Source organism: Lonchura striata, chromosome 19, assembly GCF_050655825.1.
Source record: "Lonchura striata isolate lonStrDom1 chromosome 19, ASM5065582v1, whole genome shotgun sequence".
In the NCBI taxonomy this organism is placed as follows: Eukaryota; Metazoa; Chordata; class Aves; order Passeriformes; family Estrildidae; genus Lonchura; species Lonchura striata.
In genome coordinates, this window is record NC_140721.1 from 7488113 (window position 1) to 7515655 (window position 27543).

At 49.6% G+C, this 27543-nt stretch overlaps 1 protein-coding gene across 2 annotated transcripts in view; it reads right to left on the minus strand.

Moving 5' to 3' along the window:
• Positions 1 to 27543, minus strand: part of CAMKK1 (calcium/calmodulin dependent protein kinase kinase 1) — a 52578-nt gene that overhangs the window by 16967 nt on the left and 8068 nt on the right. For both annotated transcript variants that reach the window (XM_077787489.2, XM_031506467.3), the window contains exons 2-9: positions 26809 to 26856; positions 25175 to 25228; positions 18396 to 18447; positions 17820 to 17953; positions 17180 to 17216; positions 14926 to 14947; positions 12952 to 13040; positions 163 to 362 (exon numbers count right to left, since the gene is read on the minus strand). In XM_077787489.2, coding sequence (XP_077643615.1) covers positions 163 to 362; positions 12952 to 13040; positions 14926 to 14947; positions 17180 to 17216; positions 17820 to 17953; positions 18396 to 18447; positions 25175 to 25228; positions 26809 to 26856 — 636 coding nt within the window. The remainder of the gene's footprint in view (positions 1 to 162; positions 363 to 12951; positions 13041 to 14925; positions 14948 to 17179; positions 17217 to 17819; positions 17954 to 18395; positions 18448 to 25174; positions 25229 to 26808; positions 26857 to 27543) is intronic.

Consider the following 27543-nt stretch of genomic DNA (forward strand, 5'->3'; position numbering starts at 1 on the left):
ACAGAACAACCAACGTGAGCTTTGCCTGGCCTGGAGAGAATTAGAGCTTCATTTTTACTGACTGACAGCCCTAATTTGTACCACAGTCGGGATGCAGGTGTGGCACTGCCCTTTGTGCCATGCCTGGGGGTACCAGGAGACCCCCAGTGAGCACAGACCTACCTTGCCACTGAAACTTTTGCCAGTCTGTGAGATGGCCTCTGGTGCCATGAAGGCTGGTGTCCCTGCTGTGCTGGAAAGCTGGGCATCATTCCCTTCAAACTGATTGCTGACACCAAAATCGGCAATTTTGACGTGGCCATCATCTCCTAAGAGCAAGTTGGAAGGCTTGATGTCCCTGTGGATGATCTTCTGGTAGTGCACTGAAAAACACCCAAAAAAGGGAGCAAAATTGGCCACGGCAGCCAACATACCCAGAGGAAACCTTTCCAGGAGAGGGAAAATAAAGGTGCAAGCTCAGGCACCACACTCCCAGCCCTGCTGGAGATGGAGTATAATGGTTCCTGCAGCCATTCCTCTGTGGTGCCTCACTGGGACACAATTCTCAGAAATACATCTAGAAATTATGCAAAGAAAAGACACAAACTTAGGGACAGCTCAGCCAGAGGGAACAACCAGTGCTGCTGGAGAAGGAAAACACTCAAATCCTGCAGATTTGCTTGGCCTCATCAGAAGGGGCAGAACCACAGGTAGAATGAAAGAGGTGACAAGCAGCTGAGTGCCAGGTTCAGCCAACAGCTCAGAAATCAGTGGGCATTTCCAGCTCAAAAGGTGGAATAATGGAGCTCCAAGCTTGGAGCAACACCAGCACCCCAAAAGGGCACTCTTTATTCATCCAAGCTTCTCAGTGGAGCCTACAAATAGAGAAACAACCTCAGCTTGCTTTGCATCACCCCAAACCCCACCTGGCCCAAAGCTCCCAGCCATTCCCACCACTCCTGCTGTGGCCAAACCTGGCCCTCATTCCATGAAGCTCCAGCCCTGTCTCACTCCACGAGGCCAACCATGGGCACCAGCTGAAGAGCTTGTACATCCAACGTGCAACAAGCCCTTGCAGAGAGTTTGGAGGCTGAGATGCACTGAAAGCAACAACAAAAACCATCTCTCTTGTGCAATATTGCAGTTGAAAGACATTTCCAGGCCACTGAGCGATCAGGGAGTTGTAGGGAAGTGGCTGATTTCTCAGGAACTCAGAGAACTTGAAAAATAAAAAAAACCACCAACTTTCAGAACATTAAATGACCCCAAAGCAGAACTGTAGAAAACCCAAGAGACTTTACTGAAGGAGGAGGAGGAAATCCTCTAATCCTGCCCTCTCCAGAGGACCAGGACCCCCTGGCATCCCTCCTCCCCTGGCTCCAACCAATGTTTTCACATTTCCTTCTCGCCAACAGAGCATGTTTGTTTTTATACCTCCATGAGCACTTTTCATATCTCCTAGGAAATACACACTGGGTGGAGGAAAATGCTGGTCTAACCCTTTCCTGCTTTACAAACCTGACCAGCACACTGCCACAAAGGCAGCCTGCCCCACGGAGCACCCCAGTTTGTGCTTTAGGACCAAGAATGAACAAACTTCATTTAACTTTCTGCTCTTTTCAAACCAACTTTCCAGCAGGCCTTGCCTGGGGAGGGGAAGTCACACTTGCAGGTATTTTCCCTGCAAGGCCCTCTCCTCAGTTTAAAGCACTTTTGGGGGATGCTGTCCTTGGCACATTAAAGAGCTGCTCTGGAGATCCAGCAGAATAAAACTTGCTGGAGAGCAGCAGTACTTACATCTTCTTCCAGATGTGCACCAACTGCATGGCCAGGCTGTGGTGGGAGGCACTACTGCTAACAGCCTGCCTAGACAGCCAGGATAAACACCCAAACCCTGCAACAACAGTAATTGGGAGGCAACATCTGCTCAGCAGCAGAGCTGGTGGCAAGCTGACATTTCATTATGGTAATATAGGGATAGCAAATAAGGGTGAGGAGGGAGTGAAGGTTTCCTTCAAGAGATAATGAGCAGCCTTTCAGGCAGGTGTCTGCTGACATGCCTGATACCACAGGGCTAAGATTCCCTAAAAAAACCCAAAACAAATATGGACCATGTGAGTACATCCCTGGAGCTCGGTCTGTGAAAATTAAGGCAAGCAAGTACTCCAGGCTTTTTATTTTTTCTTCCTTATAGGAAAGTAAAAAACCACAAACAAAACAAAACCAAAAAGCATTTCCTCTCTGATATAACTAATATATTATAATATAATGTAGAATACATTCCCTGCCTCTGCACCATCTAATGAAAGATGAGGAACACTGTGGGCAGTTTTCCAGCTGCCATGTGTTTCCTCAGTGCCCATCTCTGCTCTGGTCCCCAGAAACACAGAACAAAGAAATTAGAAACACATCCTTTACAAAAATCAAAGCTATCAACCAATGGCTCACTTGGCCAACGAATGTTTGAGTTTCCAGGTGAGAACATTACAGTTCTGATAGTCTGACCTTGGGTGCTCAGAGGAGAGGCTCAGCACAAGAGCCTGCAGGGCTGAGGAGCCCAGGAGTGAGCCTGGCCTCTGGAATGTCACCTCCCAGGTGCTTTTGAACACCTGGCATCCATTTAAAATAACACCAGGCTGGCATGGGAAGGGGACTGGGAGCAGTGTCTCACCCACACACTGTGAGTGACAGCCACCAAAGTCTCCTGCCAGCTGGCTGAAAGTTCTGCTATCTGCAAATCCCCTTCTCCATGCAGCCTTGTGCAAATAGCCATCCATGAAGGGAGAAGGACAGGGGACTGAGCACCAGCTGCTGTAAATGAATATCACAGCCATAAAAACTGTGCTCACATCTGTCAAGAAATGATTTGGAGCTGCTAACCTGATGGAGGAAATCTGAAATCCCTGTTCTGCTCTGAAGAAACGTAACTTGAAGTCCCAGCCTGCCAGTTGCTGTGGCATCCTCCTCTGCACAGCTTTCCAAAATTGGCTTTGGGCTTCAAAATGCACAGGCTTATCCTCTGCTGTGCTGTGCCTTGCCACTGGGACAGCTCAGCACAAGGCAAAGTAAAATAATCCCCTAAAATCATTCCCAAGTCTTCTTGCAGGCAATAGACAAAATCTGGTTTGTGTGAGAGCTGCAAGACCCCAACACAACTGAGCTTGGAAAAACTTCCCAACCCACCAACTTCTGCTGCCAGTGCAGATCTCTTGCAGATTACATTGCAGGGAGAAAGGCAGGGACAGTCAACCCAGCAGGACTGGCCACAGGCCGCCTGGACTTGCCTGCAGTGACACAAATCACTGCCACAGGAGCCCAGGGACTGAGCTGCCTTGGGGGAAAAGTGCTGGTTAATCCAGCAGGATCTCCAGCACAGCACACAGAGGAAAGGATGGTGTTATCCCTGCAGAACTCCAGAGGGAGAGCTAAGCATCTTGGAAAGAAAAGCCTGCCACTAATGACACCTTCCAGACTAATGACTGTACAGAAGGGACAAGGACCCACCCCAAGGGGAGCAGGGGACAGCCACAGTCAAACACAATCACCAGCATAAACTAACCCTCTCATTTCACCATCCTGTTTAAAGCACATTTAGGGGTTTTATTTACATGTTGAAAGTGCTTTTCCTTCTCTGCTGAGCCTGATGCATCCCTGCTCCTCTTTGTGTCACAATGTGTCCTTAATTCCAAGGACATAACAAGTGTTTTGTTTCTGGGACCTCTGGTCCTGGCTTCTAGTGAACTAATCCTAACAAGAGTGCCTTTCCTACCTGCTGCTTGTGAATCTACAGAGGATGAAGCTTGCTCCCAGCTGCTTCAGGATGGTGAAATGAGAGGTTAATTTATGTTGGTGATTGTGTTTGACTGTGTCTGTCCCCTGCTCCCCTTGGAGGGGGTCCCTGTCCATGACAAGGTGTTATTAAGAACCAGTCAGGTTCTGGGTGCACATGTTGGTTATAAATACTGGGAGATTGTAATCAAGTAAGCTTTTTATACCTTCTCAAATTCCCCAGAACAATTCCTGGGAAAGTGTATCTGGCTTTCTCTCTCTGACCAGGCTGTCACAGACACACTGGGACCCCAAGCTGAATCCACATTGTTGAGAGAACTTCCAGCTCTTCTGTGTCCTGCTCAAAGTGCAGTGCTCTGGGTTTTCTGCTTGCTGCAGCTCAGAAAGAGTCACAAAGCAGGCAGAGACTGCCCTCAGACCCAGCCCAGCCACAGGGATGTGGCTGCTGGATGCTGGAAGCTTGGGAAGGACCATCCCATTGGTACTGCCCTTCAGGTCATGCCCAAGGCCACACCAGCAGCTGAAAACCACTCACTGCCATGCAAATACACTTTAACCTGCACCCCTCCCCAGGTTAAAATCCATGCTGAGCTGCCCCAGCACTTTGCTGAAGCTGCTTTGGCAAGCTGTCAAAATGGCTCCACATGTTGCTTTTACCTGGAAAGTTTTGCTCTTAAAGCAGGGCCCAGCAGCTCACCAGAACAACCTGCCTGGGCTCCAAGCCACCCTGCACTTTCTGTGCTGCCAGACCTGTGCAGGGCATGCACTGGTATTGCTTCATCATGAAAATGAAATCACCTGAGATATCACAGAGCCCTCAGGACAAAGTCTGATTATGCAGCACTCTGTTAAATTTGGTTTTATTAGACCCATTCTTCAATTCAGGGGAAAGGTAACACTATTTCAGGCCTATTTGCATCCAGATAACAATACAATGGATTCCTAGAGCATCATCCAGGAAAAGATCTCAAATGTAATAGAAATCCTTATTTGTTAACCCTCACAGCCACCCCATAAACACAGCAAGCAGGTCAGGGGAGTGCCTGTGTACTACATTTTATCACAACTTGTGTTAGAAAGCCTGACCAGGGATAGCTGAAGTTGGATTTAGTCAAGACTTAGAGCTCCAGGGTGCTCAGAAACAAGGAAATTATGCTAAAAGTCTGGTCTGTCTCCTACTACTGCCTAAAACCAGCCTGCTGAAGGCTGATGCTGTACAACCTCAGAGGAGGATTCAGAGCACTCAGGGTGTGAGCAATCCTTGGGAAAGGAGCATCCTTCCCCTGTCCTTGATTTCAGAGAGAGCTCTAGCAGGCATATTGCTAGCATACCACAAAACCCTGCACTTGGGTGTTCAGTGAAAAAATTGCCTAAAATTAAAGGTCTTCCTGAAAACCTGGCTTTTTAGGGTTTTTGTTTGTTTGTTTTGGGTGCTTTTTTGTTGCTGTTTCTTCACTACTATGTGTTTGAACCGAGTTGGCAATAGCAGCCTGTCTTAGAAACAAGAGCACCCTGGAACTGAGGCCCAAGAAGGATGAACAGGATGGTCCTGGAAAATCTTATGTACAGAGGTATGACCAAAGCTCTCAAGAATGGAAAATTGCCTTGGGAAGAGATGCTATGGCAGAGGCTTATAAAACCCTAATTGTTAGAGAAGTGTTGGACAGGAAATGAATCTTTTCTGTCTCTAAAAACACAATACCTAATGGATAGCAAACAGAATAATCAGGTAGCCAGGTTAAACCAAAAGGAATTACTCACTCTCAACCACTGAGAGAGAACAAGTCTCTGAGCATGATGGGCCTTGCTAAGGCAGAGGAACATGGTTTGAGGGTCTCAGTAGATGGGGCTGGAGAAAAGGGAGGATTTTGAGGAAGTTCTCTGTTGCTGGGCCAGCTGGTTCCTATCTGCACACTCCTATCTGGGTCTCCACAGTTCTGCCATTGACCTCCTGCTCCTTAGCAAAGCCCTGCTGAGTACATCATTCCTTTCTGCTCAGTCCCTCAGCTGCTCCAGGTGGGACAAAACAGCCATTTCACAAACACTCCTCATTCCAGATCCCACAGGCTATCCCAGGACTTTCCCTTTCACTCCTGGATGCCTGGGAACTGTCTGCCAACAAATCCACTGACAGGGAGTGAAAACCCAGAGGGAGACAGAAGTGTTAGAAAGAGATCTTGTTCCTTAGTCCTTTCAGAAAAGTTGCTTTCTGCTGCATTCCCCTCTGGAAATCTTGGAGATCCAGCAAGTTAATACAAACTTGCTAAAAGCTCATTTAGAAATTAGACATATGAAACTTTACAATGCACTGACACATCCTGCTATTTACTGAGGCCAGTGCTGAATTCTGCTTGATTAAAACCAGAATCCCATTCCCATTCAAGGACAAAAGCAATCCATATGGTGCTACTGCAGAGCCCACTTAGTATTACTCTCACATCGCTCCTGTAGCACAGAAATGATTGAACAGCCTCCCAAGGAAACTGCTGCACCACCATCCAGAGCTCAAAACAGATGGCTGCTGGTCCACAGGGCTCTGCTGAGGAAGGGCTGGAGGACAGGGGTGACAAGGGGAACACCCCCATGCCATGCCCAGCTGTGCTGCTGTCAGCTCTCTCCCTTGTTTTGCTGCACCCATGAAGCCTCTGCTACTTGGAGAAGTTGCTGAAGCCCAAAGTTTTGCACCCTCAGCACTACCCAGCCCTTTGGAGCAGCTCAGCTCCCCCCGTGCTCCATTCCAGCTGAGCCCTGTGCTCCTGGCAGAAGCTGTGGTGTGGATCCTGCCAGCAGGAAGCAACAGGGAAGAGGGACAGGTAACCTTGCCAAAGGCTGTCCTTGTCCACCTGTCCTCCAGCCCAGCTGAGCACAGCCCTGTCACCTACACCAGTCCCAGAGCATTGCAGAGCTCCCTGCCAGGGCTGCACCCAACCCCAGTGCCCCAGGGGAGCAGGGCACAACAGGGCCAAAACAACCTGCACAGGGCTGCTTCTAGCCCCCAGCAGCCACAGAGCTGCATCAAACAACAAAAATCAAATTGCCTGATCTTCAGAGGCTCCAGCACATCTCTGATCTCCCCCATCAGCTAATTACTCTCACTCTTGTACAGAGTCCATATCGATCAGCATCAGCAACATTGCTCCGCATTAAAGGGTTTTTTGTTTGGTTGTTATCAGCTAAGGAGAGCTTGTCTGCATGTGATAAAACACAAGCCAGCTTCTCTTCTCCTGGTGGTGTCATTATAACACCCAGAACCTTGCAGCTGTAGCTCTCACCTCAACTTGCTCTGTTTGCAGAGCTCCAGAGTTGTACAGGCAAGAGGCAGGAGAAGAGGCAGGTTCCCATTTCCCACACAGGAGCAAGCAGCTTGCTAGCAATCAGCAGAGCATGTAGCAGCTCCACCACAGACTTGTATCCCAGCTCTGCTGGCCCACATCAGCCTGAGGAACTTGTTTCTGCCAAGAACCAAAGCAGATCAAACCATCAACACCACTGATGCCTCAGTGCACCCACCCTGCACTAGATATTCTTCAGAAGACACGAGCCTCTGTTGGCTCATTTGCTTTAAGATAATGGAAATTATATACTGATAACCAAGTAGAGTAAGTCTTCTCTCAGAAAAGCCAGCTTTGAAAAGCCAGAGCCTTTGTTGAGGCTGCAGGCCCAGCATGCAGAGCCCAGGGTCACTGCAGAGCTGCTGCTGGAAAGGGAATTTCCAATGGCTTTAGCTGCATTACCCTCCCTTCAAGCCCACAGCTCAGAGGAGAGAAGCCTTCCTCTGCAGAGGGGAGACCAAACTGCCCCTCCTCTTAGACACAGTCACAGGAGGAGAACTGCAGGCTTTTGCAGAGAATGCAGGAAATACGGTTTTTTCTTCTTCAGCCAGGCTGACAGAAACTGTTTCAGCTTCTCGTGACTGGAATACTGAGCTGGCAGCTCCAGAGCAGCAGGGACAGTCACTGTGCTTCATCTGCATTGTGCAAGTCAGCAGGGTTTTCCCCTGGGCCACCCTGGGTGTGCTCATCACTCTCTGCTCCTGGCCAGTGCCACAGCCTGGCCCCTGCTTAGACAGCCCTTTTGTCTGCTCATCCTTACTCAGGCTCTTACCAAATGAAGATTCTCATGTCCCAGTCCTAAAATCAAACTGGGATACCTACCTGGCATATCCCTCATGCCTGCTGATGAAGCATGGTGAATATTTCCTATCCAGCACACACATTTCTGCTGAGTATCTCTAGGAAAGCAAAGTTTGCCTTACTAGAAGGTAGACTAAAATTTAAATAACCCAGCCAAGCACTATTAGAGGGGAGTTACAAGTGGAAAGGGTGGCAATTGCACATATTCCTAATTGACAGAGATGCTTAAGCACATGCTTTAGTTAATGACACAAATAATCCAGCAAACTTTTCCATCCAAAGTGGTGTTGTCAGCTCTCTCCACTGCTTTGCTGCTCTCTTGCTGCACCCATGAAGCCTCTGCCACTTGGATCAGTTGCTGAAGCCCAAAGTTTTGCAGCCTCAGCACTACCCAGCCCTTTGGAGCAGCTCAGGTTCCCCCTGTGCTCCATCCCAGCTGAGCCCTGTGCTCCTGCAGAAGCTGTGGTGTGGATCCTGCCACTTGAGCTCACTCTGGAATTGGCACTCTGGTGGTGCTCACAGAGGCCAGGCTGCTTCCCCAGCTCCTGAGGGCGTGTGCAGGGCCAGCACTAGTGGGGAAGTCTCAAAAGTGGGAGCAAACCCACTTTCCTCTGAAGGGCCCATGCCACCAGGAACCCAATTTCAGTTTGTTTGAATAACTCCTGACACAGCCACAGCCCTGCAGGGGCACCAAACCAGAGCACACAAATCAGTGATACATCATGCCTAAACTCCAAATGTATTCCCAGCCCTGCAGGGGCCAGAGAAAGGGAGACTCAACAAGGGCAGATCTCCCTGACTCTCACACCTTGAGCTGTTTAGTGAACAAGGCTGGGATTGTGCTTGTGCCAAAGTGCACTCTGGTATTGACACACTAAGCCCAGCCTAAAGCAGGTGACAGCTCTGTGCCATTGTCTGGATCAGGGAGCTCCTGGCTCTCTCCTGGGCTCTGTCCCAGCCTCCCACCATGCCTAATCCAGGCTTCCCACCCAGCTCTCATCACCTGGACCACTGCCTGCCCCCAGACCTCCCCCCACAGCCAGCCCTCTTGCAGGAGGCCTCCAGTCCAGGCAAACTCATGGAAAAGCAGTGAGGGCAGTCCCCACAGACACACAGTGGCCACAGCCACCACCAGTGATTCAAAAATTCAGCCCACATCTCCCACCACCTCGGCTCCTCATCCTGCTCACCATTAACACCTCTCAGGCTCCAACAGGAATCCAGTTTGCAGCTTCCAACCTGATAAAATCCAACCAGCAACGATGCATTTGCTGCTGGGATGACTGTGAGCTTCAAGCAGCTGCATGGTTATTGAGCCTCCCAAATTACACAACACTTATGGATGCTTACATTAAAATTACCTTGCAATCTCTGGATTGCCTGGCAACACTTTTCCTTCAGCATGCACAAATGGTGCACTTTTCCTCTTAATTATATAATAATTGCCATGCATTTACCCAGCAGTTCAGAGAGAACACCATTTTTAACTTTCATTTGCTAATAAAGTAAGTGGTTACTCAATGGTCCAAAACAAAGCATCCTATTGTTCCTGTTGCTGGGAGTGCTTGGGCATCCTATAATTCATTGTTGAATTTCACTCTCTCTGCTTAAGACTACCCACACTTTGCTGCCTTTTTTTTTTCTGTGTACTAAACTCAAAGTTTCCTCTGAGCAGGAACTGTTCCTGCAGCAGCATCCAGCACAGCAGAGCTGGAATCTCCCAGCTGAGGCACACAGGCTCTGCTGCAATCTGAATGCTAATGGGGATATAAAAAGCTGCATCTTCATCCTTCAAGCTCTACTCAAAGACAGTCTTGAGAGTCCCATTCATTTATTAACTTCTACCAACTTTCTGAGGTGACCTGACTAATTTTGGCAGCACCTGGAAGCTTCTGGGCGGCCAGACTTGCAAACACTGATTTTATTCCCTGCTGGTTGTAGATAAAAACTGAGGTGGTGCTGCATTTCAATGTGGAGAGGGACTGAGACCCTCAAACCATGTTCCTCTGCCTTAGCAAGGCCCATCATGCTCAGAGACTTGTTCTCTCTCAGTGGTTGAGAGTAATTCCTTTTGGTTTAACCTGGATACTTGCTTATTTTGTTTGCTTTCCATTAGGTATTGTGTTTTTAGAGACAGAAAAGATTCATTTTCTGTCCAACACTTCCCTGACAATTAGGTTTTTATAAGCCTCTGCCATAGCATCTCTTCCCAAGGCAATTTTCCATTCTTGAGAGCTTTGGTCATACCTCTGTACATAAGATTTTCCAGGACCATCCTGATCATCCGTCTTGGGCCTCAGTTCCAGGGATCTCTTGTTTCTAAGACAGGCTGAACACATAATATTGCACATAATATTCAGGATACTCCTTGTCTGTACCTAAGAGCTCTCAGCGATCCAAATAACCGCACAAAAACATTTTCTACTTTCTTCTTCCTTTCACTCCAAATAATTCCCCAAATCTTGTTAGCCTTGTTGAATCCCACTAAGTAATGGGTTGGCATTTTCAAGAGAACTACCCAGAACAAAGTCCAAGTGAGAAGAGATAATTTAGAGCCCATCACATTGTATGTATTTTCAGTGTTGTTTCTCTCCCTCATGCATTACCCTACAGTCAGCAACATGAATTTTTATCTATCATTTTATCATGCCATCATTTGCTATCAATGGCATTTTCCAGCCAGTTTTCCCAGTCAGTTCTAACAACTATCTTGAATAACCCAGTGCCACCACCCATCTCTCTTATTGTTCTCTACCCTTTTTCTGGTCATTTAGGTCATTCTGGTCACTGAACAACCCAGCCCACATTATTGGCTCCTGTTTAATTGTACTGGTGACTTTTCTCAGTTGTGAAAGCTGTATTCCAACTTTCTTGATTGTCTAGCCCTTAATCCACACAAGAGCACATCCAGCCCAAGAGATTTAGGAGCTGCTTTGTGAGCTACTGGATCTAATCAAAAGCTGTTTAGCAATTGAAACACAAGGTAATATCAGGATCATCTTATCTACATATTTGCTGTCTCCTCTGGAAAACAATCAGACCTGCAAGGTGGGAATGTCCTTTGCAAAAGCTGTACTGCCTCTTCCTCCCCAGAGTCACCATGGACAATTCTTCAGTGTGCCAGTGTGCAGAGGAAGCAGCCAGAGCTGAGAGCACTGAACTCACAGAGGCTGTTTGCAAGAAGTCACTCAGATGGGCTCTGAACAGGGGTGGACAAGGACAGACACACAGGGGGTCACTCAGATGGGCTCTGCACAGGGGAGAACAAGGACAGACACACAGGGAGTCACTCAGATGGGCTCTGCACAGGGGTGGACAAGGACAGACACACAGGGAGTCACTCAGATGGGCTCTGAACAGGGGTGGACAAGGACAGACACACAGGGAGTCACTCAGATGGGCTCTGCACAGGGGAGAACAAGGACAGACACACAGGGAGTCACTCAGATGGGCTCTGCACAGGGGTGGACAAGGACAGACACACAGGGAGTCACTCAGATGGGCTCTGAACAGGGGTGGACAAGGACAGACACACAGGGAGTCACTCAGATGGGCTCTGCACAGGGGAGAACAAGGACAGACACACAGGGAGTCACTCAGATGGGCTCTGCACAGGGGTGGACAAGGACAGACACACAGGGAGTCACTCAGATGGGCTCTGCACAGGGGTGGACAAGGACAGACACACAGGGAGTCACTCAGATGGGCTCTGAACAGGGGTGGACAAGGACAGACACACAGGGAGTCACTCAGATGGGCTCTGCACAGACAGGGACAAGGACAGACACACAGGGAGTCACTCAGATGGGCTCTGCACAGGGGAGAGCAAGGACAGACACACAGGGGGTCACTCAGATGGGCTCTGCAAAGGGGAACAAGGACAGACACACAGGGAGTCAGATGGGTTCTGCACAGGGGAGAACAAGGACAGACACACAGGGGGTCACTCAGATGGGCTCTGCACAGACAGGGACAAGGACAGACACACAGGGGGTCACTCAGATGGATTCTGCACAGGGGAGAACAAGGACAGACACACAGGGGGTCACTCAGATGGGCTCTGCACAGACAGGGACAAGGACAGACACACAGGGAGTCACTCAGATGGACTCTGCACAGACAGGGACAAGGACAGACACACAGGGGGTCACTCAGATGGGCTCTGCACAGGGGAGAACAAGGACAGACATCCTCCCTGTGCTGCTCACCAGCTCTGCCATGGCCAGTGCTTGCAGTGCTAAGCCAGGGACAGAGATTTGTTCCAGCTGAAGCTGACTGGCTGAATCCATGACACTGCAAACACCCATTTTCTGGCTCTGCTGTTGCCTTCAAAGACAGTCTCCAAAAAGAAATAAATGGAAATGAAAAGAGAGGCAATGTCCTTTCTAAGGGTTCTGTGACACTTCCTGGGTTAACCCAGGCTGAGTGGGGCCAGCTCCAACAGCAGCCCCATCACAGGCAATCCAAGGGGACCTCTCTGGTTCATCCAACAGCCCCCCAGGGCCAAGATGCCTCTCCCCAGCTGAGCAGGGGTGTTGGACTAAGCCCTTTTCTGACCCAGAGATGGGGCAACTGAGAGGCATTTAAAAAACTTTTATTCTATTTTTAGTCTCATATGAAGGGTGAAGCAATACAGATGTTACAATTCACACTATCACAATTAGAAGCCAACTATTTCTTAATTACAATATACCATGTTTCTTGGCCTATCAGCTTTAGTCACACTATGCTGTAAATGCTTTAAAGACAATCATCTAAAATTACCTCTCGTGGGTCCTACTACAATGCATCTTTCACAGTTCAATTTCTCTAAAGTATCCAGTCTTTTTTGCAAGGCCATCCTTTGAAACTTGTTTCTAGTTCCATTTCTTTTTCAACCATGTCTGTCCTATTGCATGGCATTTCTAAGTCAGCATTTCTTATCTCATAGTTTGCATACAGATGCACACTGTGTGGGCCTTCAGTCAGGCTTTGGGAATTTCCTGCACATCTCTTTCCCCCGGGGGGGCTGGGCAGACCCTCTGCAGGCCCTGCTGTGCTGGGTACTCACAGTACTCGATGCCCAGGACGATGTCTCGGAAGTAGAGCCGAGCCTGCTCCTCGCTGAAGGGCTGCTCACTGGGCACCTCCATGACAGGCCTGTGGGGACAGGGACAGCCACTCAGTGCTCTGCACAAGGGCAGGAACACCCCTTGCTGGAGGAGTTTGCTCTCCATCACCACGGCCCAGCACTGAGGGCCAGGCTCCTGAAATGCTCTGGGTGCTGTGGCACAGGATGGAGTGTGCCCATTCCCTCTGGAGGTGGTGATGCTTTGGCTACTGAGCTTGGCTAGTGATGGGTGGCTTTGTGTAGCCCCTGAGCCAGCAAGAACCACAGAGCCCTCATCAGCATCAGAATTAACTGCACAAAATAAGACAAACACCACTCACTGACAGTCCCAGTGGGAGAAGAACAAAGCTGGACCTGGCCTTTGGCTTCCTGCTGAAGCTGCCCGTGGCTGTGAGCACCAGCATTGCCAGGAGATCCCAGTCAGCAGTGGGGACACTGCCTGTTGCTGTGCACTGCATGTCCTGCCTGCTGGGGCCCAGTCCTGACACAATATCACTGTGCAGCTGGTCTCCACTGAGGCAGAATAAAGACATGAACCACCAGCTCAAAGTTTAAATGGGAATATTTTCAGTGCTTTGTGCTAAACTGCTTTAAAAGCCTATTTAGCTGCTCAGGGTTCAGCCACCACCAGAGCTCAGCCATTCAGGCCTGAATAGCCAAGGTTACCTGGTCAGCTTCTCCTCTCCTTTCCTTTGAATGCTGCCACTGCTGAGGCATGCACAGACTCCTCTACAAGCTCCTCTTCTGCCTGTGCCTGCTGAAAGCTGAGGGCAAAGAGGCTGCAAGAGCTGGTCAGCATCTGCTGTTCCCTGCTGGAGCTAAGGACCTCGCTGCCCTGGGGGCTAACCCTGCCTGTGCTCAGCAGCCTGGCTTTGCATGTGGGCACACATCACTAACTGGAGCTGCATTTGCCTGAGTGCTCCTGGGACACCATCCTGGCAAGCCAAACCCTGCCAGAGAACAGCCCATTGCCAAAACCAGGCTCTGAGGCTGTTCCCCTCAGCACCCAGCAGCAAATCCTGCCTGCAGCTTTTCCCTCTTCTCCCTGGCTGCCCATTTGATTGATGACCTTCATCTCCCATTTGTGTTTTCCTGCCACTGCCTTCCCTCCCACTTTTATGCACATTTTTCTGTTGCTGAAACCAGGGAGAAGTGAGAGCAGGGCTGGCAGAGCCACTGATGGAGTCCAATTGCCTCCTGCCAGAGGCAGCCAGGTGCACTTGGCTGAGCCACAGGTTCCCCAGCCTCAGCTGTTTACAGGAGCTCCCTCTCCCACAGGTCAGCATCAGCCTGATCACCAGGGAGCCTGGGGAGCCTCTTGCCAGCAACCCACTGGAGCTGGCAGCTTGTTCATGGGGCCAGAGAGAAAAATAACCCCTCTGGGAATCTCCTCCCTCCTGGGCACAGAAATGACGACCTCACTGGGACTGCAGAGCTGCAGGATCAGTGCAGGTGTAGCAAGGAGCAGTGAGGAACCTCTTAGCACCTTATCCCTTCTTCTACTGTGCCAAAGGAATGTGCCAACAGAACAGCCTCCCATGAGAGGTCAGTGCTGAGGGCAAAGGCAGCAGGTGGCAAGTAAATCTTGATGTAACCACAGACCCTTCTATCAGAGGAAGCCACAGTGTGGCTGGAACCCAGCAGAATATTCCTATTCAAGCCTTTTCTTCCAGCCACCTGATGAGGAACTGTCATAGAATTTATTTTCCACATCAGAGTCTGGCACCAGAACAGGTCCTCCCAGCCCATTTCTATTCACCACATCATTCCAGGCTGTAGCAGTGCAAAGCTGGGTTTTGCCTCTCCTGCTGACAGGGTTTGCCCCACTGGACTTATCAAACCTCCATTTCACATGGGAACCTGAGGATGAACACCAAAATTTTCAACAGAAGGGGTCCTAGGAGGGCTACTTACCCTTTCCTCATGAGGTCAAACACTGCAAGAAAAGGAAATAAACCATGAATGAATGAGAAGAGCAGCCTGGACTTATTTGTTATTCAGCACCTACAAAAACACATCCATTCCCATACCTGCAAAATCAATTTATCTCCACTCATTTCTCTTCCCTCACCTATGACAAGGACACCAGAGAATGTAAAATGAAAATATTAATCTCTTCAGCTCAGACAAATATCCTCCCTCCTGGCAGCTCCGTACAGGGAGACAGTGGGTGCTAATTTATCAACCACAGTGCTGCTGCTCTGGGTGTCAGCCCTGGTTGATTTGAGCCCTGTTGTACCTCCAAGGGAGGGTGTTTGGTGTGATATTTCCACTAAATTGCTGATAGCAAAGGAGATGCTGTAAGAACATGCTGCTCCATTTCTGCTGTGTCAATCAGCAGCACAGCTACAACTGTGTCAGAGCCAAACACTCCCTGGCAGGAGCCACTGAAGAGGATTTGTTGAGGTTTGCAGAGCACATGAGTTTGTGTGCCTGATTAGGAGATTGGGAAGAAGTGTTTTTGTGATCTTGCTCTGCCCTGTTCTGCAAACAGGAGAAAGATCTGCTTTTACCTAGAGTAGGAGAGCTTTTTCCCCATGAATTACATGGGGATTTCTTGTGCCTACCAAAAAATCTGAGCAGATCCCCTCCCCAAAGCACTGGGGTGTGGGATCCTCTGAAGGTACAAACACACAGGGCAGCTAATTCAGGCTGCATTGGCTCATCTTGCCCTCCAGAAGCTGCAGCTTGTGGAAGCACTTCATTATTCCACCACCCTGTACCTTTGCAGGTTGCTCAGTGCCTGCTGACATCCCATCCCAGTGACACAAGCCAAGTGCTCACAGCAGTGCCTGATCCCAGCAGATCACAGCAAGCACCACTTCCTCTAGATCTGCTCTGCAGTGGGGGTCATTTTTGGATGGAGAAAGGTGCAGTTATCATCAGCTGGGGCAGCAGCAGGGGGGTGAAAACTCACTTGCAGGATGTCCAGCCCTGAGCAGTGCAACTCCTTCTGCCAAGGGAACTGCAGAGGCAGGAGCTTGATGTGCCTGAACTTCAGGGGATCCCAGGCAGAGGAAAGGGGTGGTGGAACATGGACAACAGGGACATGGCCACTGTTTGTCACTCAGGGACCAGCACAACCTCCAACAGGACCAGGAGACTCCCCACCTGTCCTGCTGCTGTTGCTGCTATTTCTGGGATGGTTCTTTTGCTCCACAGATAGAGCTTGGTTTAGTTTTGGGTTTTTTTTCTCCTTCTGCAACTTTCTACCTCATCTCTCCCCTTTCCTCCATCCCCAGGAGTTCAGGCCTTCAAACAACAGCCTCCATCACCCTCCCACCACGAGTGCCATCACTTTGACATGCTGCCAGATGCCACTGGAGCTTCAGCCCAAAGGGAAAAGTGGCCTTTCAAAGGCAAATTGCTTCATTTGCTAGGCAGAGTCCTCCTTCAGGCAGCTTCAGAAGTGTCCCATAATTATTTCATGAGGAGCAGTCTTTGAACCTGCTTCATCAGGAAAGAGTTTGGGGAAGCAGAGCTGTAAAAGGGTCAGTCTTCCCCTCCTCCAGCCCATCTCAGAGGGCACCTCAGGGCCTCCCAGGCCTGACCCTCAATGTTTACCCAAATGGGGGTTAGGGATGGCTGGTACTGTCAGGGTTTGGAGGAGAGGAAGATAAAATGGGTGGAATTCCCTCGCCCTCTGCATAAACACCCAGTCAGGCATGGCTTCCCCACCAAAGGTGGGAGTGCTGCTCCCTTAGGAGCCCCTGAGGCTCAGCAGGGTGGTCAGAGTCTCTGCAGGGGTCACAGGGAACACTCCCAAGCAACAGTGGAGTGACTCTGGAGTCACCACCACTCTCTACAGCCTAAAGAAGTTCCATAGCAGGAGGACAAGGAAACCATCCTGCACCCTTCTCTTCCCTCCCGGCTCTGGGACTGGAATCAGCTCTACAGAGGGGAGGGCAGAGCAGCTGTCAGCTCTTTTCAGTGTCCCCATGGCAAAGAGATGTGCACAGCTGTACTGACACAAGCTTGCCTTACCCTACTGCACGGAGCCTTTCCATCCCAGCTGCATTTACAGGCATTTAAACTTGGCAGAAAAAAAAAAAAGTCTGCTGAAGTTGGCACAAGTTTCCTCCTGCACTGACCCCGAGTCCTGGCAGGTGTCACTTGCATCACCAGGCCCAAGCCCAGATGGTTCTGTTAGCTTATGAGACTCACATACCCATGTACAAGTTGTCCTCTGCAGGATCATCAAGGACCTGAGAGATCACAGAGAAATAAAGGGAAAAACAGCAGGAAAAAAGATTTTTAGGCAAGCAATACTCCCAGTACACTGTGCTGAGCTTCAGAACACTGAGAACAATTTAGGCTAATATTTAGAAAGTTCTGCAGAGAATTTGGAGGGATTTTGGAGGATAGGGTTTTTTGGGGGGGTTTTGGAGGACAGATTTTCCAGTCTCCAGAAAAATCTGGGCTTCTACCTGAATTTGGAGAAACAGCCTACCAATAAAGGCACTGCTTGTCCTAAACTGACCTCAGTCAATAACTGAAATGGCACTGAAGCCTTGCACTTGTGCACCTTCCCAGGCTTGTCTGCACACAAGTTTCAGTGATCAAAGCTCACTGCTATTTCTACCAGCACAGTGAGCTGCCTTCTCCTGGGCACCAGCCCAGAGCTCAGGGTGAGAGTGCAGTTTATACTACACAGTCAGTAAGACTTCGCTTGGAATCACCAGCCTAAATTTCTGAACATCTATTTTAAGCCAATTCTGGCTGAAGTAGGAGCAGTTAAAGAAAAATCCTCTTGTTGCAATACAAACCAGATTTGTTTCAGCATAACTTAGCGTGGAGAAACAGCTCACCTCTATCAGCTTAACAATATTGATGTGGTCCAGCTTCTTTAGGATGGCTATTTCCTGATAGACTCTGTCCAGGGGTGCCATGGGCTTGGGCTGCTCTCCAGAGGATGCTTTGGACCCTCTGGGAGGAGGCCGACCTGCAAGTGTGACAGCAGAGTGAAGAATTCCTCATTTGGCAGCAGCTCCTGCACACAGGATGAGCAGCCCCTCTGCACACCCCTCCAGCTGCTCTGGAAGATCTCATCACCTTGTTCTCATCCCAGAGCTCTGCAGTCTCCCACCTGGAACTGAGCTCTCCCATTCAGACCAGATGGGTCTGGGGCATCCCACAGCCCAGCCTGCACCCAGGGGCTGTCCCAGGGGTAAGGAAAGGAGGGCAGCATCCTGCCTAAGTCACCACTTCAAAGAGACTCACAAAAACGAGATCCAGGAATCTCATTACTGAGTGTGTTGAATTTCCCTGAGGCTGTATCTGCCCCTCACCACCCCCTTCTAACCAGCTCCCTCCTTGCAGACCATGTTTCTACAGAGAGATTTGGCTGAGGACAACAGGCAGACCTCCAAATGTGAGATACCCACGTGGAAATCCATACTGCTTCAAGAGCTTCTTTTTGGAGAGGACTTTCATAGCCTGGAGGAGGAAGAAAAAGCAGTGTTAAAACTGGACAAGAGCCAAAGAGCTGACTGCTGTGACCTGGAGTATGCTGTGCATCAGGGAATGTCTCAGGGCTGCTGCTCACCCTAGAGAAGGGTCCTGGTCAGTGGTGGCCACACCAGACAGACACTGACCCAGGCTTTCCTGAAAGCACTGCATCTTTCTTTGATTTATTTTCAAATGGACAAAGAAAAAGGAGCCAAATTTCTGCATTTGGGGCAGAAGCTTGAGGGAAGAAGTGGGTTTCTCTGGCTGACCCACTGCTTTGGATGATGTTATGGCTATGCTCCAGCTCAGAGCCACTTCAAGGCTGCTTTATCTTATGTTTTGTCTTGTCAGGGGGTATAAGGAAACTAAACCCAGGCAGCTGAGGTGTGGGAAGGGGTCAGGACAATTCTTCCTGCCATCCAGCTGGCATTAGCATAGTGGCAAAAGGCAGTCTGAATTTAATAAATAGTCTTTGTGCCTCCAGCTGCTCTGTGCATTAATAACCTTTTGGAGAGCCACTCAAACCCCTCAAGTGGCCCAGCAGATGAATATTTAATGAGAAACCAGCTCATGGTACAAGTTGCTTGGGAAAACAGCCTGTGCTTCCAGGAGCTGGGATGGCCACTCACTCCTCCCCTAGCCTAAGGGGTCACTCCTCTTAACATAGCATCCAATATGTAATTCACACTGGAGTGACTCCTACACAATCTAACCAACCAAGGAGTCCTGCAGGACACAAACTCCCAGGAATTTAGCATCACTACCACAGAGGCAGGGACTCTACCTGTTTTTAACACTCATAGCAGGAACATGTCACCAAAGCCATTCCAGTGAGCTCCTTCCCAAGCTGTTGTCCCTGGCAATGATGGCACCACATGCCCAAACATCCCCACCTCCCCTCAGTGCTCCCACTGCAGCCAGGTTCATGGCTTGCTGACAGGATTGTTATTTTTGGTACTGATCCAGTGAAATCCTCTGGATTTGCACCCGTGTAATTGAGAAGAGACACTGTGCAGTGTTTCAATCCTGCCTGACAGCTCCACACCAACTGTTAGAAATGATGGTGTTGAGAGACAGACTCAGAAGTGCTTATCTATGACTTAGCACAGCTCTGTGTCCAATACAGGCAGCCAAATGAGTCATGGTCTGCTGAAAGAGGATCCAAGATGTGCACAACCACCTCCAAATACGGGCAGGACCAAGCCTGGAGGACCTCCTACGCTTCCCATTTTATCTCTCCATCATGAAAATTTATGAGAAAAATCAAAGGAATTGGTACATCCATTTCTCTTTCAACCATTGCCAAGCCAGGAGGAGAACTCTCCTCTTGCTCCAATCCCATCTTGAGTCTTTGCTGCCTTCTGGCAAGGAGCTTCAGAAAAAGGACAGAGCAGAAGATGAAATTTGCTGCTGAGAGTTCCTCAGCCTGAAGAACTGAACTACCACCACCAGCCATGGCCACATCAGGACAGTCCTTCCCAGGAGAAGCTGGAGGGAGCAGGAAGGCACAGAAAGGAGCAATAGCTAAGACAAGACTTGCTCTTGGGGGCAGAAATGGAGGGAACAGGAGCTACTGCTGTCACCCAAACGCCTTGAAGGACACTTGAGGGGCAGTAGGGGGGTAGGAGAGTTGACTGCAGAGCACCACTACTGCTGAAAGAAGCACAAGGATATACTTATGCCAGTTTTGAAGCACCAGTATCTGCTCCTGCACAAGCAGGGCTGGGTCAGAAGAGAGGACCTGTCCCACTGCGCTGACAAACTCAAACAGGGACAAAAAGCAAAGTTCATCATGCTACAGGCCAGAACCACTTAATTATCACAAGAGCAGAGAGGAGGGCACGTGGCTGTGAAGCCTCACTTTAATTACTGTGAGCTGGCAGGGCCAGGCTTCCTCCTGAATCGTGGCTGCTGTAATGGGAGCATCTCAGGGATGCTTCAGCAAACCTCTCCTTCTGGGCTCAATGCATGACAGAGCCAGAGACATTTGTACTCACAGGCAGAGCTAATTACCCAGATAATGCCTTTCTGATAAAGAACCAGCTCAGAGCCAAGCTGAGGGATTTTCCTTTTGCACAGGCAAGTGTTGCTTCAGTCTTCTCAGGAAAAGAGGGAGCCTGGAGATTTCCTCCACACATCCTCCTCCCGACTGTTCCCGCGTGGACACGGGTCTTGACATTTCCCTTTGAGAAACAGCAGGAACTGTGTGCTTTTCTCTGGTGTATGTTTATTATCTAAGTTTACTGCTCTCTTCCTATCAACCCTACAGCTGGAAGCCACAGGGATGCTGCCTAAGGGAAAGGAGATCCCAGGTTTATGGAGAGGAGGAATGCCTGTGACAGCAGCCGGACCACAAGCTGTGGGTAATGACAAGGGCAAAAAGGCCATTAGTTTTGGGAGGGAAGGGTGACAAAATGATTGAGCCAAGTGAACTTATCACCTTATCACCAAGGGAAGCATCACCTGTCCTTGGTGATGCTCTCACAGTGCTCAGAATATCATTTTGTTTGCTAAGGGAGAGACTTGAACTGCAAGGGCAGAAGCCTGTGCACAGTCCCTACCTACAGCTCCCAGGAGAGTGGGATGCTGCTCAAAAATCCCTACTAACCACCTAAATCCTCTGTGGGAATGCTGAACACACCAGAGAGTGTTTCCAGCCCTTCCTCACCTGTCCTGCCTAACAACAACATCCCTCAGACAAAGCAGCTGAGAGGGAAGCTCTGCTGGCAAAGAGGAGTGTTTTTACCTGAAAGAAAATCCTAAACCAGACAGATACAGCTGCCATAGCCTTAAAATCCTGCTCCTGTGTTTGTCACCCTTTTTCCCACCAGCAGAATTCCACCACCGGGCTGTGCCACCACAGCAGGGATGCTGTCCTGGAGCTCTGTCCCCAGCTGCCTCCCGAGGATCCTGCTGCTACCCCGGGTGACCCAGCCCCTCAAAGCCTCAGCTGAACAGCACAGGGTGTCAGACTAAGCCAGAGATCAGCTCCCTGCTGCCCACTGCTCTGAGTGCAGCTGGCAGGGGTTCAGCAGCTGTTACTGAGCCAGAGGATGGGAAATGCAGGAGCTCTGCCTCCCCTCTCCTCCTGGATGGCAACCAAAGCAGTTCTCCGGGGGCTGGAAAGTTCAAGGCTTGCTGCTGGCCACCTTCTCAGCAGCAGCCCTTTGTTCAGCCACTCCTTTCATAAACCTGGAAGGAATTTCTCCCCATCACTGAAACTTGGAAGGAAAGAGCCCTCAGTGCAAAGATTGTTAGGTACAAACAGAGGCAGAGAGCACAATCACACAAATCTTGTTTCTTAGGAAACAAGATTAAAAAAGAAGGATGAAAAAAAGAAAAATCCACTCACAATATAAATGCTGTTGCCTTATTCCAGCAGTAGCATAACAAATGCCCATCATAACCACTTTCCTTTGCAAGCTGATTTAGAGATTGAAAATAGGAGGAAGACATGACCTGAGGCTTCAAAGAATCAAATTCCATCAGCACAATGATTCCAATCTAGATCTCTGCTTGGACACATTTGCCTTTGCTTTTTATTTGCTACTTTTTCAGAGAACTTGGCCTTTGATTTTTCCCTTAGTCATCATCAAAGCATCTCCTTCAAACTGAGACACTGAAATCTTTCCAGTGTAAAGGGCTCTTTGGCAGAGCCCCACAGAAGCTGCTGTAACAGCTTCCTGTGCCCCGGCAGCAGCAGGGTTCTGTGCTCTGGCAGCCTGCTCTGCTTTCCAGTGGGGTCTGCTCCTTGGAGGCAGCACTGGCTCACATACCTGTGCAGAAATTCCAGTTTCCATGGTCTAACACATTCCCTGCATCCAGTGATGTGAGCCAGGACACTTCACAGCCCTCCAGGCACTGTGGTGCACACAGCAACCAAGGGCAAAGCTCTTAGAAGCACTCCCTCATCTTTAATGGAAGGTAAAAAGCCCACTAAGTAAACACAACCCATCTACATTTTTTTCCCAAATGAGGCGGTTGAATTTTTTTCTTGAGAGTTTTTCCTAATTCTAGGCCAGATCCAAAACTCATTAAAGCAGCAGCAATCTTTCCTTTGGCTTTGACAGGAGCTATATGCAGTCCTTGCTCCCTAGAAACTCTGCGTTTTTGAAGGGACCTAGCAGAGAGTCCCACACCTCAGCAAAAATCAGAAGCCACAATGAATTATAGCCCTAAATATTCTTTTTTCTTATTTCTTTACAATTTTGGTCCTTGTTATTGCAGTACAGTAGCTTAAAGACAGTAAAGAAGGCAGCAACACCCTGGCCTCATGCTGAACCACAGCAAATGAAAATCAGTTATAGAAGCAGAATATCATAGAATGATTTGGGTTGGAAGAGACTTTAAAGATCATCAGTTCCATCTCCCTGCATGGGCAAGGACACCTTCCACTAAACCAGAGTGCTCCAAGCCCATCCAACCTGGCCTTGCTCACTAAAGGCCAACCAAGAGCTGATTTCCTCCAGTTACTTCTTACTGCTTTTCACCACTGAGACAAAAAACACCATCCAGAGCTAAATCTGGGGGAAAACACCCAGAAAAGGCCCTTCCCAACTATTAGAATCCCAATTGCTTCTATTAACTGCTGGCAGGAGTCATTAGGTACCCCCGGGGTGCACTGCTGAGGGATATGACAGGGATGGGAAGCACAAGCAGGGCAGGATGGAAGCTGTCTCAGCTCTGGGAGAGCTCCAGGGTCAGGCACACTGTACAATCTACTGTTTCTCTGAAGATTTGGAAAGTCTGCCAGCTCCTGAGCTGCCTGAATGTTTAGGAAAGGCAGAGGTGTCTCCACCATGGCTTGCCCTCCAGAAAACAAGCAGAGGTGGCTGGGAGGATGAGGTGCCAGACATGTGGCTGCACTGGGGAAGGGGACAGCTCCCCCTGCCCTGCCAAGAGGACAACAAGGGACATGGACAGAGTTCAGAGAGGCCCATCCCTCCACACACCTGCCAGGATCAGCTTCTCAGCCCAGGATCCAGCTCAACCCCAAAAGGAGGATGGGGTGAGGCAAAGAGCACATCCCTGCCGGGCTGGCACTAAGGGGGTCTTTGTGCCCTGCCTCAGGTGAGGCTCAGACTGCCCCCAGGCACAGTGCCCCTCCCGGGCTGCAGCACCTTTAAGTGTTTGCTTAGATTAGAAACCAAGATTAAGTGGGGATTAACTAACACACAGCAGGCTAACCTGCACACAGGCTTTCACTTTTGGCTTTGATTCGACCAGCTAAATCTACATCCATGGGGTTAATCTGCATCCAAAAGAGGGGCAGGAATGCAGCAGGCAATGCCACCCTAAACCCAGCTCTCCCCTGCTGAGCTGTAACAGATGCCCTGCCCACCTCTGGGCATTTCCTGAACAAAAAGGCAGTGCCAAAAATGTAAGGATTACAATTTTCAAAGGAAAAATATTTTCAGCTGGAAATAAACATGATTTATGGATGTGATGCATTTCCACTCTGTGCTACTGGTGCTGGCGTGCCTGTGCTGGTGGGACAGATGGATGAGGGAAGCCAGGCCTGGCACCATCACTCTCTGAAGAACAAGCCATCCTGCTGCAGGGCATGGCAGGGAGGATTTGGAGGGCAGCACAGAAAAGGAGCCACTGGAAAAAGCTCTGGTGCAGCTGTGAATCAGCTTGGAAAGGGTGGGAGATGGAAAGAATTGTGGCTCCTTTCCTTGGCCAGCTCCAGGGCACCTTGTCCAGATTTTTGTCTCATCTCTTCCATCCTTCATTTCAAGACATTCCTGCTGCAGTTCCAGACCAGCTGGGAGCACAGAAAGGCTAAGGAACACCCACAGGCACACAGTTCCCACCTGACCATTTCAACCTGGTGTGTCACTTGTAATAAAGAGTCAGGGAGGAAAAACTGCCTGGGGAGCAGTGGGGAATGAGCATGCTTTATGTTCCACAACACATTCTTATCCCCCTTTGTCCCAAGGGCAGCAGGGACAAGCAGCAGCACACAAGACTGCCTGGCTGCTCTGATGGGCTCATTTTCATCCACATGCAGGAGCAACAGCAGGGCACTCTCACCAAATGCAGTGTGGAGCAGCAGGGCTGTGTTGGGTTGAGGTTCAACAGCCCTGCAACCACGCAGCCCTGCTCAGCAGATTCCTGCCCTGCTGGAAGCTCTTTCCAGAAGCCTCCAGGCACAGCCACACATAGCAAGGAAGTTTTCCTTGCTTCAAGCTCCTGCTCTCAGCCTGAACAAAACAAGCCACAGGGCAAGCCCAGGGACATGAGCACATCTGCAGGCAGATTTCACAGGAATTCCAGCTGGGATGCATGGGATTCAGCTCCTTCTGAAAGGGGAGGCCCAGAGCAGGAGCCTTCAGCATAAGCAGCCTTTTGGAATATGAAACTCTCTAACTCTGAGATGCTCACTGCTAAGAATTTTCCTGAGCAACGCCCCCATTTCCTTACAAAACACTCCTGCTCCTTCCAGGCCAGGCTTCCAATGCACAGCAGGTGCTGAATGCCACCACCCACGTGCCTCTAATTTCAGGTGACCTGCTTCATAGCTAGGAGCTGCCAAGGCAGATCAGCAACATGCTTCTGCAGCCTGCCTGTTACATAAAGCACCCAGAGGAGCCTCAGCTCCTGCCAGCCACCCAAACCACAAGGGCACCTGCTGGAAGTAGCCAGGTAGAGGGCAGCCAGCTGCCAGGGGGCACAGCAGCAGCCAGGAGGAGCAGAGCAGAGGCACACTTACATAGTACTTGTCATCGTCCTCGTTGTAGGCCAGTTTCACCACGCCGTAGGAGCCCTGAAAATAAACAGGAATTGTACAGTCAGTTCAGCAGCTTCACCTCATCCTCTTGCTGCTCGAGGCTGGTGGATCACAGCTGGGAAAAAAAACCAACCCCCAACTCCCCAGAGCATGCTGAGCCTGGAGCAGTCTGCAGGTGGTGTGACCCTACAACAAAGCTGTAAGTTTTGGCAGCTCTGTTGGAGCCACTGGAGGATTATCCATGTCTGGAGGAGTTGAGTACTAGCCCACCACCTCCTGCCCTGAGCCAAAGCCACCATGTCTGTCTGAACTCAGATGGGTGGGGAGCAGAGAGAAAAATTTTCAATCAGATTTCTTTTTGGTGCAAATTTGGAAATTCTGCATGAACAACTTTCCTGTTCCACCAACCACTTGCTGCCCAGGCAGATGCAGACCTGGACTGCTGCTGTACCCACAGCTCCAGGGACAGCCTGAAACCAAGCTCCAAACTGCTGTTTTTTCAAAGTCCCAATAAATTCTCATTTTATGCAAGTAAGACATGATCAGGTATTATCCCTGACACATGCCTGTTGAATAAATGAGTTGGATGAACACCAGAGCCTTTAAAATATTTCTCGTGACTTCACTGAGAGCTGAAATAACATTCTGGAGACTAAAGAGCCATCTGGCTGATCCAAAAGCACAGCAGGCCCTCTACCAACCTCACAGTGCCCACCTGCTTGCTGTGACCCACAGGGAAGGGAGGAGGCAGGGAGAAATCCACCTGAGAGAACGTTTCACACTCTCCTTAAATCATACAAAAGTCATAAGTGGGTCTGAAGCTGTGTGTGAGTTTGGGATGGCACCTGCTGGGTGGTACCTGCAGCCTTACTCCCCCCTGCCAGCAGCCACATGCACAGCCCATGGCACAGATGGTGGGGGTGCCATCCCACAGCCTGGGCCTCTCATTTTGGAGGCATTTGGGCTCATTAAACTTCTGATGGTCTCTGCAGCTCAGGGTGCAGCCTCCGCTGGCTGCAGTGTTCCAGCTGCAGAGGCAGACAGCTTCCAGACAGCACCACTGCTTGTTGAGCCATCTGCAGTGGTGGCAGAGGGCCAGATGTGCAGGTGTCTGAGCTGCTCACCAGCCCAGACCTCTAAAAAACTTTACAAAAATCTCTTTTGAATCATTCTGCACCTTTAAACATGCACTAGAATTAAACAGACATTTCACGTGACATAAAAAGTTTAACTAGTCCTGATGGGGACCAAACACCTACCCTGATCATCTTTTTGGGTTATTTTTTCCTTGTTGTGTGTATTAATGTATCAAAAGCTCTTAGTGTTACATTTGGCAAGCAAACAGCCCTGAAAGAGAGCCAGCTTAACCACCTTCTGAAGGAGGAAAAATAAATCTAGATTTCAAAGGAAGTAACTCCACTGTGACCTTGAACAAAACTTGCTCAAACTTATATGGAAAAAACTCTCAAAAACAATAAAAAAAACAAAACCCACAAACCAAACACAGCTTGCAAGGAGCCTTGGCCAGTGATGTCCCTTGGGTTGGCACAATCTTTCCAGCCCTATTCACACGTGTGACACAGGCTGGTGTGACCAACATGAGCCCCAGTACTTACCTTGCCTATTTCACTCTGCAGCTTGTACTGGTTTAATTGCACACAGTCCTGCAGATCAAAGGGAGAACATAATTAGAGTATTGGTAAAGGAAATGACTGAGTTTGAATCAGGTTCAAATAGCAGCAGAGTGCTAAATTATTAAAGACTTAATCTCACTTAAACTGGTGTATGTTACACTGTAAGCAGTGCTTTTTTTACTTTTTTTTTTTGACAGTCCAAAACAACAAAAAAATATGGGCTGAATTCTGATTATGCTGGTGTAAAACCACCCCAATCCCTCAACCTTGCCCTGGGTGCAGCCCAGCAGCCCCTGGCCTGTTTACATTAACCCTCCCTACTGGACTGTGCTCAGCACCAGGCAGGAAAATCCCTGTCCCAGCTTTCCTGGGCTTTCACAGCCTGGCAGCCCCAGCATCCCCCCAGGGTCACAGCAGGAGCCTGTGCCCTTCCCAACAGCAGCCTGGTAAGCACAGGGCCACTCTGGCTGGGATCCTGCCCTGCTCCTCCAGGAGAGCACACAGAGCCAAGCTCCTCTGCTGTGCAACACAAACTGGGGATTCCCTTCAGCTGACACGTATTTGCTAAAAAAAAATCACCCCAGAGAAGGTCTGATCTCTGCTGGTGAGGAACCCAGCCCTGAAACCCCACAGGGTGGGGATGTGGTGATGGGGTGCTGAGCTCCTCCACAGAGTGGCAAAGGGGGAAAACAAGGTGGAAGAGAAGATCCATGCAGG